Below are 12,121 nucleotides of genomic sequence, written 5' to 3' on the forward strand. Positions count from 1 at the left end.
CTACTGATGACAAAAGAGAACTTTGTCACTGTTATATAGCACTTAAAGGTTTACATAGTACTTCTTTCTTGACAGCAAACAGCCCTCTGAGGTAGGCAGAACAAATGTTTTTATCCTACATGAAGATGAGGAAACAACTCTGAGGGATTTTGTCCTCATAAGGGTCAAAGCAAAGATTGTAGAACTTAGAGTGACTTAGAATTAGAGGTTCAATTGAGATAATTATGACCCACCCAAGAGAAACTGATTTAAATCACACATCTAAAACTGGAGGAGAGATCAGAGGCCAACTAATCCATTACCCTCATTTTACACACAAGAATACTGTGGTCCAAGGAGGTGTGTAATTTAAGATTCTAAATGTGGATTCTAATGTGTTCCCCCAGTTTGGGGGAAACTGACTAAAAATCACTGATAAAACGAGTTTAGGTTTTTAAGGGTTTATTGGAAAATAGAAAGAAAAAGATTGAGAACAGAATTCTAACAGCCTGGCATTCCTATCTTTCCTCAAATTTCCTGTGAAGTCCTCTGCCGCCACCACCATCAAGTCCAGAAGCCAAAAAAAAAAAGGCCAGCGCTCTCTGCGCAGGCTCCCTTTCCTCCTTCCTGTCTCCTCCCAGACCATAGGAGGCTCCTCCAGTTGATTGGCTGGTGGACTTGATAGACAGCACCCATGAGCAAGCGTCATTTCCTGACGCCAAGGAAAAGCCACAATGCCTCTGAGGCATTTTCCTCATGGTGGAGCTCTCCACAGCAAGTCTCCAGTAGGTGGCGTCATTCCAATCATTATAGTGGTCAAGTGACAACTTAGCCAAAGTTGTCAGAGCAAAATTGTAATTCAAACCAGGGCCCCCCTTTGACTCCAGTGTTTTTTCCACCATACTGTTCTAAGAATGTGGATAACTGAAAACCCTGCTCTGCTATGTTGCCCTTCTGGTGATGGCTCAGCTATATTAACTTTAATAAGCAGTGAAAAGAATTTTTTTAAACCTCATAAATTAGAATACAAAGTCCCATTGCATAGGATATTGAGCGAATGAATAGAAATAAAGTCTTATTGCTTATTCCTTTGACTTAAAGTATCTTTATAACCTAACTGGAATTTGGTACAATATATATAGCCCAGAGGACAAAATCTAGCCAAGGGGAAGGACTTGAGAACATTTGTCATCTTGCTGAGATTGTCTTTAGCGGTGAAGAACCAGTTGAAAAGGTGTTAACTTCTTTACAGCTTCCATTGTGTACTTGCTATAGTTAAGCAATTTATTTTCAAAATTATAAAAAATAAAACTTCAAATTGGGATCTTGAAGGTACTATTTTAAAAAGCAAATGTATGGTGTGCAAAACAACCTTTGGTGGAATTATTTGGGGAAATAATAAGGGAAAGTTACATGGGGAATATTAAAGATTCCATTAAATTTTAAAACTTTTGTGACTTGTGCAGTACTATTTTCCTTAATGAAGGAACACTCATTCAAGAGCAGTACTTAAAGCACTTTAAAACTACTTGATTCTGAATACATCCTTCTCTATTTCCCAAGTCATTTTAAATTACATTTTTTGGTCTAGGATTTTGTGTTTAAAACCATTTGTATCTTATAGGTGCTTAAAGATACACAATTAAATAACTTGTGTTTACAGAATAGCTATATATAGCTTGGCATTTTTGAAAAATGAGGAATGGCAATAGTTTTTATTTTTTAGTTTGATTGCTAGAAAGCAAAAGGATAATTTTTTCAAGTAAAAGGAATCGATTTCCTTATCATCTGTAAATTAATATTATTGTCAGTATTTATATCATTCAACTGTTTTTGCTGTTTCCCTCTACCCCTAAATAAAATGCTACCTACCGTGTGTGTGTGTGTGTGTGTGTGTGTGTGTGTGTGTGTTTTGATACTCAATTTGGCACTCAGTTTTCATACAATGAAGAAAGATTCTCTTCCCTTTTTTATACCAAATTCATTAGAACTTTGAAATTTTCTGATGCAAGGTTGACTTGCTTTGCTTTGTAGTGTTTTCTACAGGGTGTGAAATTATCTGTAAACTTGGCTTTTATTTTTTTAAAGAGCAACTTATGACACTTATTTCTGCTGCACAAGAATATGAGATAGAATTCATCTATGCCATCTCACCTGGACTAGACATCACCTTTTCTAATCCTAAAGAAGTGTCAACATTGAAAAGAAAACTGGATCAGGTAGTTCTTTGTTCTTTAAAGCTGGGGTTAAAGATGGTTAAGCATATTTATATCAAGTTTAATGAATTGCTTTTTAGCATCTGCAAGGAAATGAAATTCCTGTTGCCTCTAGGGCAATCACATTTTATGCTTCTGCTAACAGAAAGATAATCTGTAAGATGAATTTGAGAAAATTTCACCTCAAGAACCAGTTCAATTTAGACAGCATTTTTTAAGTGCCTGCAGTGTGCCAGTATACTTATGTATATGCAGATAAAAATGAATCGGTCTTTGTCCTTGAGTGGGGTGGAGTGAGAAAATAAGGTGGGATTTGCATCAAATTTGTACAAAGTAAGTACAATATATACAAAGTAATTGGGAGGGGGGTACCATAACAAGTACCATAAGGTGGCATTTGAGCCAAGTGTTGAAAGGGATATTGGGGGGCTGGATTTTCCAAGAGGGAAAGTATGCTAGGCATGATGAATAAGCTTTTGTGTAAAGATACAGTTGTCCGAGATAGATTGATATATTAGCAGATATTGAGTTGGCTGATTTGCCTGAAAAGGAGAGTGTTTGAAAAGAAATAACTTCTAGTAACCTGGGGAAAGGTAGACCGGATCCATGTTGTGAAGGGCTTTAAATGCCAAACACAGGAGTTTATATTTGATCCTAGAGGTAAAAAGTATGCCACGAGAGCTTCTTGAGCATGGGAGTGACATAGTTCAGGTTTGTCCTTTACTGTTTTGAGGATGGATTAGAAAAAGGGAGGGACTGAAAGCAGGAAAAACCAATTAGGCTCTTACAGTTGTCAAGGTAAAATGTCCAGTTCTTTTGTTTTGTTTTTTTTGTGGGTTTGTTTTGTTTTGTGGGGCAATGGGGGTTAAGTGACTAGCCCAGGGTCACACAGCTAGCAAGTGTCAAGTGTCTAAGGCCAGATTTGAACTCAGGTACTCCTGAATCCAGGGCCGGTGCTTTATCCACTGCGCCATCTAGCTGCCCCAAATGTCCAGTTCTATAGTGATGGAGGTGATCATGTGAGTGGAGAAAAAGGATAGATGGGAGATGTATTGCAGAGGTAGGATTTGTCCATCGGTTAGCTATGGAGAGGAGTGAATGGGTTGAAGTTGGGGTTGACTTCATAGTGATTGACCTGGCTGACTGGAAGGTGGTACTCTTCACTGAATTAGAAGAGATAGGACATCTAACAGTTTGGGGCAGAGGTAAAAGTTATGGGGACTTAGTTTTAAGTTTGAGAACCATGGAACATTGAGATGAAAATAATTTAACGTCTCCAACATGTCTAGCAGTTGACGATATAGGACTAGGATTTAGGAGTGAGAAATAAAGATTACTCACTCAGCATTTATTATTATGTGCCACGCATTGGGGAGACAAAGACAAAAATGAAAACATTTGACCTTACAGAACTTTTCAGTCTATGGAAGAGACATGTCCACAAATAAGTACATGCAAAATAATAAAAAGTTATTCTGGGAAGTACTTTATGTAGCCAGTGGTACATGTAGGGGCCAGGAAGATGGCAGAGTGTTTAGGGTGAAGGGGTGTGAAATATGGTCTGGAGTTGGCTAGATCAGTTTTCCAGTTGGGGGACAGCTCAGCCCCAGGGAAGTCTTAAAAAACCAGAGGAGAAAATATCTAAAAGAGGTGATTAACAGTGTCACTTGTAGCATAGAGGCCAAGAAGGATGTAGACAGAAGCCATTGAACCTGGCATTTAAGAAATAATTGGTAACTTTGGAAAGAGCAGTTTCAATTGAGTGAGGTTGGAAGCCAGATTACAAAGGACTGAGAAGTGAATAAGAACAAGTTAAAACAGTGAGAGCTTTTGTTTTTTTAAACAAATTTTATGGGGCAGCTAGGTGGTGCAGTGGATAAAGCACCGGCCCTGGATTCAGGAGTACCTGAGTTCAAATCTGACCTCAGACACTTGACACTTACCAGCTGTATGACCCTGGGCAAGTCACTTAACCCCCATTGCCCCACGGCGCCCCCCCCCCCCCAAAAAAAGTTTTACTAATAAATAGATTGAGGGAATGGTGTATAGTGAAGTAAACAGAACCAAGAGAACGTTGTGCACAGACAACAATGTTGTTTGATAAATTGTGAATGACAACTGTTCTCAACAATACAATGATCCAAGACAATCCCAAAGGACTATTGATGAAACATACTATCCACCTCCAAAGAAAGGACTGATATTGATGGAACACAGACTGAAAGCATGCCATTTTTCACTTACTTTTACCTTTTTTTTTCTTTTACTCAAGTTTTCTTGTATTTTACATACTCGTACATGTATAACCCATATCTGATTGCTTACTGCCTCAGGGAGAGGGGAGGGAGGGAAGGAGGGATAAAAATTGGAACTCAAAACTATAAATAAAAATGTTTAGGGCAGCTAAGGGGCGCAGGAGATAGAGCACCAGCCCTGGAGTCAGGAGTGCCTGAGTTCAGGTCCAGCCTCAGACACTTAACACTTGTTAGCTGTGTGACCCTGGGCAAGTCACTTAACCCCAATTGCCTCACTTTAAAAAAAAAAAAAAGATTGAGGGAATGCTCTAGTTCAGGGTGATGTGTTGGGGGTTTTTAAGGATAGAGGGAATTTGGGCATGTTTTATAATAATACTGAGATGTTATCCTCATTGCCCCACCAAAAAGAAATGGCAGAGAATAATACTGAGATGTTTTTTGTGTATTAAGTCATCCTTTTCCCAAATTCATATCTATAAGGATTTTCTTCATTTACTTAAAATAATAAAAAGTAAACAAGCATTTATTATTAAGCACTTGCTATGTGCCAGGCTTTATGCTAAACTTATTAGGACAACCCGGTAAGGTAGGTGCTATTTTTATCTCCATTTTACAATTGAGGAAATTGATCCAAAGAGAGATTAAATGATTTAGCTAGGATCACACGCATGCACAGTTAGTGCTTGCCTGAAGCTGGATATGAACTTAGGCCTTCTTGAGTCCAGGTCAGCACTTTATCCACTACACTATTTAGCTATCCCTAAATAATAATAGTTAGCATTTATCTATCACTTTGAGTTTTGCAAAACACTTTACAAATGTCTTGTGTTATCCTCACAACAATGTTGGAAGGTACATGCTATTATACTAATTTTACAGATAAACTGAGGCAGGAAAAGATTGTGATATGCCCAGCGTCACAGCTAATGTCTGAGACTCAAGAAAAGTGATTTGTGTTTTTCTCGGTTAATTAAGAGGCAAGATACTCAATTGAGAGAAAGTTTTGTGGGGAGGTGTTCAAGTCCTTAAGGACAGACTTAACAGGTTTAGAACAGTATCTGTGAAATGTGAGTGTAAATTAGGTAGGGAAGAGTATAAGGATTTCCTTTTATAGTCAGAACCCAGGTAAGAGTAGGTAACTGTAGTAGAACTAGTTGTTATTTACATTATAATGGGACTATTAAGTGAATAAATATTTAGATTTTAATCAGTTTTAATTTTTGATATGGTCTAACTGGCCTACAGAATAAAATAAAACAAGATCCCCTACAGTTGTCTCCTACCAATCAGTTTGTACATAGTAGATTCTTTAAAAACTGGTGAATTAGATTCTTTAAAACTGGCAAATTAAATTAATAATATTTTTGTTGGCATTAAAAATCAATGAAAATTCATTTAACTAAAAAGATATTAGACTAAATCTATGAGAAGTTAAAGGGCTACATTTTCTTTCAGGTTCTAAAAAATTATCTTTTTCTTCCTTCATAGTTTGTTGGTGTTTTTTTTTTTTTTTTTTTAGTGAGGCAGTTGGGGTTAAGTGATTTGCCCAGGGTCACACAGCTAGTAAGTGTTAAGTGTCTGAGGCCGGATTTGAACTCAGGTACTCCTGACTCCAGGTCCCTATCCACTGCGCCACCTAGCTACCCCCATAGTATTTTTTTTACAGTTACATATAAAGATTGTTTTCAACATTCATTTTTATGAAATTTTGAGTTCCAAATTTTTTCCTTGCCTCCCCCTTCCACAAGATAGCAAGCGATCTGATACAGGTTATATATGTATAATTACATTAAACTTATTTCCACATTAGTCATGTTGTGAAAGAAGAATCAGAACAAAAGGGAAAAACCTCAAGAATAAAAGAAAAAGTAAAAATAGTATGGTTCAGTCTGCATTCAGATTTCACAGTTCTTTCTTTTTTTTTTCTGGATGTGGAGAGCATCATGAGTTTGGAAATGTCTTAAATCATTGTGTAGCTGGGAAAAGCAAAGTCTTAGCAAAGCTGATCATCACACAGTGTTGCTGTTACTGTGTACAGTGTAAGAAATGGTATCTTAATAGGATTGATATCATAACCCAAGTATGTGTTAACTTTTGTAGTCTTAAGAATCTTATGTTTTCTTCCAGGTTTCCCAATTTGGTTGCAGATCTTTTGCCTTGCTTTTTGATGATATTGATCACAACATGTGTGCAGCAGACAAAGAAGTGTTCAGTTCCTTTGCTCATGCCCAGGTCTCTATAACAAATGAAATTTATCAGTATTTAGGAGAGCCAGAAACATTTCTTTTCTGCCCCACAGGTAAAAGCGTCATTACCCTTTTACAGTGTGTATGTACAATTGGCTGGTAGGGAAGAATCATACTGTCCAAAAATAGTATCTAAAGGCTTTGGTGAAAATTTTGTAAGTTGGGGGAAATCATAGTACTTTAAATGACAGCTAACTTAGTTTAGGGACTTTATCAGTTTAAAAACACTGATAGAATATTTAAAGGGATGCATGAGAATCATTTTCATATATAGTTCTCTTTGTATATGGAAATGGAAAAATCAAACTAGGTATTTTCTTAACTCGTTTGTATCTATTTGTTCCCTTCTTTGCTCCCATTTATGTCTTTGCTTCCCACCCCCCCTCACTACCTCTTAATATTGTGGCTTGAGGAGAAACCATTTTTTTCTTTTAAGTTATTACCTTTCCTACAGTATACCACCAGACAGGAATTTTATCTATATTGATGGTCAAAGGCAACATGAATTTTCAGTATTTTAATTTTCACTGTTCTTGAGACTGAAATTGAGATGTGGGCAGTTCAAACCCAAGATTGATTATTGTCTGTTGTTTCGCAGTGCAGTTTCTAGCGGCTACTCTTAAAATAATAGGACTTCTGGACTAGTGTGAGGACGATTGTCAGAATTCTTTGATCCTTAAATGAGTGTTTTAGAAGGTTTCAATACTTTTAAAGACTAATCCAATATTTTATGTGTGATGGGTAAAACTAAATGTGTAATGATATTCTTATATATGTAAATGATATTCATCAGACTGCTAAAAAATGGGATATAGATTCTTTCAGAACAAGATTTTTTACTTTAAAAAATATTTTTCCCCCACTAATCATTGTTTTTTAAATTTTCTTTACTCAGAATACTGTGGTACCTTTTGCTATCCAAATGTTTCTCAGTCTCCTTATTTAAGGACTGTGGGTGAAAAACTGTTACCTGGTATTGATGTGTTGTGGACAGGTAAGTCTTTATCTTTTGGCGGGGGGGGGGGGGGGGGGGGGGGGGCAATTGGGGTTAAGTGACTTGCTCAGGGTCATACTGCTAGTAAGTGTTAAGTGTCTGAGGTCAGATTTGAACTCAGGTCCTCCTCACTCCAGGGCCAGTGCTCTATCTACTGTGCCACCTAGCTGCCCCAAGTCTTTATCTTTTTGAAGTATATAATATAAAAATTTTGTTTAGGTAAATTAGGGAAGACAGTTATTTGGTTAATTGAATTTTCTTGTTATCTTTAATCAGAATAAGGTTTTGCTTTTACTGCTGAAAAACTTTCAAAATGTGGTGTGTTTTTCTAATAGTGCAAAATACTGAAAGTTATCTTATTGATAATTAAAATCAACACTACCTTTACTATTGTGAAAAGGCATGACAACCAGTGGCTCCAACAAGAATCTCTGTGATTCTGAGTTGGTTGTATTGGCCATCTGACTACATCTGAAGACTTCTCCCTATTCTCTCATACCCATCCATGACAACCCTATCCCACACTTCCTTACCATTCTGTTGTGCCCCCTGGAACTCCTGTTCTACTGTTAATAAACTACCTTTCATTTAAGTTTTTCATCCTTTGGCACTATTGCAGTGTCTACTAGTCATTCTGAACATCAGTTATTTTTATGGCACTATATATATAGGTAATTAATTGGAATAAGTATTTATTGATTTTAGCACATGATGCAAAGTTTTTTTAAAAAGCCTTTGAGTTTTCTAATAATTTACCTGTTTCTCCAGAGTCACATTCTTACTACTTCTCTGTCTTCCCTCCAAAAACGTGGGGTTTAGGTTAATTGAGTTGCTATTAATTTGTGATGAACTAAATTGGTTTTATGAGCCATCTAGAAAGTCATTGTAGTAGATTAAACTTCATATATGTAAATAAGTACAGATAAAATACTATAACAGATCTTAATTATGGTTATAGGTCCGAAAGTTGTTTCTAAAGACATTCCGGTAGAGTCCATTGAAGAGGTTTCCAAGATTATTAAAAGAGCTCCAGTTATTTGGGATAACATTCATGCTAATGATTATGATCAGAAGAGACTATTTCTTGGCCCATACAAAGGACGATCAACAGAGCTCATCCCAAGACTAAAAGGAGTCCTGACTAATCCAAACTGTGAATTTGAAGCTAACTATGTTGCCATTCATACTCTGGCTACCTGGTACAAATCAAATATGAATGGAGTAAGGAAAGATGTAGTAATGAGTAAGTAAATTTTGTGGGAGGAAAGCTGGGAGCTGTTCTCAAGTAGAATAAATATAACATTTGCTTTCTTTTTCTGAGATGATAAAGCTTAGGTACTTTTTGAGGGCACCTGGGTGTTTTGATATACCCTTACTTTGTTTTTTTGAGCCAAGCAAGCAAATTCTCCAGACCTAGAGATTCCTCTTACCTTGTATAGTTAAACATTTGTCTTTAAACCTCATTTGGGCCAGTATTTCATTACTGCACTTATTTTAGCATGGATGTCTCAATCCACTTAACTGAAAATGAAAAGTCTTATCTGAAACCAAAATAAGACACTTGTGTTTGTAAAATAAGCTCTTTTGTTTTAGACTGTATTTTTAAATAACCAAAAAACCCCACTGCTTTGTTTTAGACATATACTTTGGAACAAAGTATCCCAGCCTCTGCCCTAGCACTTCTTCCTTATTTCTCTTTGTTATTGGAACAATCATTGTTCCAGTCAAGTTGGGTTGGAAATTTAAATCATCCGTGACTCTTTTCTCTTACACATCTAATTTGTTTTCCAAGGCCTACCAATTGTACCTCTGAAATCACTCATCTGCTCATCTCTTTTTCTCATTTTTCTTTCTTTTTAATTTGGAAGCAAAACCTGTGTTTTTATTCAGGAGAGGAGGTATGGTTATACTGAAGAAAACACAAGAGAAACTTTAAAGCATCAATGGTCTTGTAATAATGTTCACACATTCAGAAACTAACTGGGATCATCAGGGTGCTTTGGGTTTTGTTTTTTTGTTTTCTAAAGACTATTAGTACTTCATCATTTCTTTTTTTTTTTTTTAAGTGAGGCAATTGGGGTTAAGTGACTTGCCCAGGGTCACACAGCTAGTAAGTGTTTAGTGTCTGAGGCGGGATTTGAACTCAGGTATTCCTGAATCCAGGGCCGGTGCTCTATCCACTGCGCCAACCTAGCTGCCCCTCTCATTATTTCTTAAAAGCAATGTAATTTGCAATTTCCAATGGAAGGAGGAAAAAAGAAATAAAAGTTTAAGTTCCTACTCTATTCTAGGCACTGTGCACATTACCAGTGTTATCTCATTTGACATGTGGACACATTAGCTTTTTCTACTTCTATGCCAGGAATTTCAAACCCAAATTTATCTGCCATGATGGCCACTCTAATTTCTACTGAGTCCAAATTATCCAAGCCCAGTTCTTTCATGAAATGGGAATATATTTGCTTTTTCTGGATCAGTCTTTTATAGCTTCATGATGCAGAGGGACACAATCTTTAATGCTCTCCAGAATCCAAGGGGACAAGTCACTATGTTCATCGCCTTCTTTTCACTCCCACTATCTTGTTTAAAGCATTGATTCTTCTCTAGACTATTCCTGTAGTTTTCTAATTGGCATCCCTCACTCCATCAGTCTGTTTTACCAGATTCCTAAAGCAGAACTACTGTATCAATCCCTGCTTTAAAAACATTTGAACTAACCTTTCTAGTCTCGTCTACATTTAATCACCTGTGCACCTTGTGCTCCAGTTAGAGTAGTCTACCGTTAGCCAAACATGCTCTTTTTTCCTCTCTTCAGTACTTTCGTTCATGCCACTACTTGTACCCGAAGTGTTTCATACTAACTTACTCTAGGGGAGTGGAATAAACATTTATATAGCACCTGTATGCTAGGCCCTGTGCTAAGCGCTTTACAAATGTTACCTAATTTGGTCCTCTCTACAGCCCTTAGATTGAGGTGCTTTTATCTTCATTTTACAGTTGAGGAAACTCAAACATGTTAAATGACTTGCCCTGATGAGGTTGTATTTGAACTTCGGTCTAACTGACTCTAAGCCTGGTGCTCTAGCCATAGGGCCCCCTTGCTTGTCAGCTCAAATGTCACCTTTTCCACAAAGCCTTCCTTCCTGCTTTTACCAGCTAGATCTTTGTGCATACAGCTCTTTTTGTCACTTACCTTTTCACCCTTTTGTTATAACTTCTATCCTCGTTTTATGCCTTACTAGATAATGAGTTCTTTGTGGTAGGGACAATGTCTTTTTTTTTTTTTAACCTACCCTCCCTGCCCTTACAACACCTAGTAGAGAATCTTGTATAAGTAGGAGCTTAATAAAGATATTTTGAATACATGTTCTAGAGATTAGAAGACTTCTAGTATTTCATCATTTAACATGCTATAGTTTACATGGGAGATATGTTAAGAAGGGTGTCCTTGTACTATCTGGCTGTAGATCTAGTTTTCTAGTCTGTTTGTGAACTTTTTTTTTTTTAAGTGAGGCAATTGGGGTTAAGTGACTTGCCCAGGGTCACATAGCTAGTAAGTGTTAAGTGTCTGAGGCCGGATTTGAACTCAGGTACTCCTGATTCCAGGGCCGGTGCCCTATCCACTGCACCACCTAGCTGCCCCTGTTTGTGAACTTTTAATGTAGAGAATGATATTTTCACAATCATAATATTTTTTGTTGCAGCTGACAGTGAAGACAGTACGGTATCTATTCAGATTAAATTGGAAAATGAAGGCAGTGATGAAGATATTGAAACAGATGTGCTGTATAGTCCTCAGATGGCCTTAAAGTTGGCTTTAACAGAATGGCTGCAGGAGTTTGGTGTACCTCATCAATATAGCAGTAAGTAAGGTGGGGGAGAGAAAGGTGACAGGCAAGATAGTTGAATCAAAAATGCAGTCAAATAATTTTTAATGACGGTGGTTAGCATTTTACTTGGAGTGCAACGGCTATATGGGTCTTTAGAGGTAAAATTAGGAAGTAGGAAACATGAGTGAGTATAAGATCATGATGGTGTTTTTTCCTTTTATAACTAATTGCAAACTCTCCCTTCTTATTATAAATACATGAGAACTTAAAAATAAAACTATTCCATGAAACAAGCCAAAAAAAAAATCTCTAAACTGGAAAGTAATTAAATGAGCAATCCAGTTTGGTTTTAAAGTCTAATGCCAGTGAAAATTAATCTTTTAAAGAGCTGTTACATACTTAGATTTTTTAAAAGGGACCAAAGATTCATTTGGACAGAAGTTTTCAAATTTTAAAAGTTTATACAGATTCAACAAGAGACTAGTCTTTTAGAGATCTTGGAAATGTACAGTCTTTGGAGAACAAGGTAGCAGAGAAATGGAGGTGTTTGGGTTTATTATTGCTTGAGTCCCTCATTGCAGATACAAAGATAAGAAAATAG

The 12,121-nt window shown here is 36.8% G+C and overlaps 1 protein-coding gene across 2 annotated transcripts in view; it reads left to right on the forward strand.

Moving 5' to 3' along the window:
* The window catches only part of OGA (O-GlcNAcase), a 31,104-nt gene that overhangs the window by 5,283 nt on the left and 13,700 nt on the right, over positions 1-12,121 (forward strand). For both annotated transcript variants that reach the window (XM_043980699.1, XM_043980700.1), the window contains exons 4-8: positions 2,068-2,198; positions 6,578-6,749; positions 7,592-7,690; positions 8,649-8,933; positions 11,395-11,553. In XM_043980699.1, coding sequence (XP_043836634.1) covers positions 2,068-2,198; positions 6,578-6,749; positions 7,592-7,690; positions 8,649-8,933; positions 11,395-11,553 — 846 coding nt within the window. The remainder of the gene's footprint in view (positions 1-2,067; positions 2,199-6,577; positions 6,750-7,591; positions 7,691-8,648; positions 8,934-11,394; positions 11,554-12,121) is intronic.

Source organism: Dromiciops gliroides, chromosome 2 (assembly GCF_019393635.1).
Source record: "Dromiciops gliroides isolate mDroGli1 chromosome 2, mDroGli1.pri, whole genome shotgun sequence".
Lineage (NCBI taxonomy): Eukaryota > Metazoa > Chordata > Mammalia > Microbiotheria > Microbiotheriidae > Dromiciops > Dromiciops gliroides.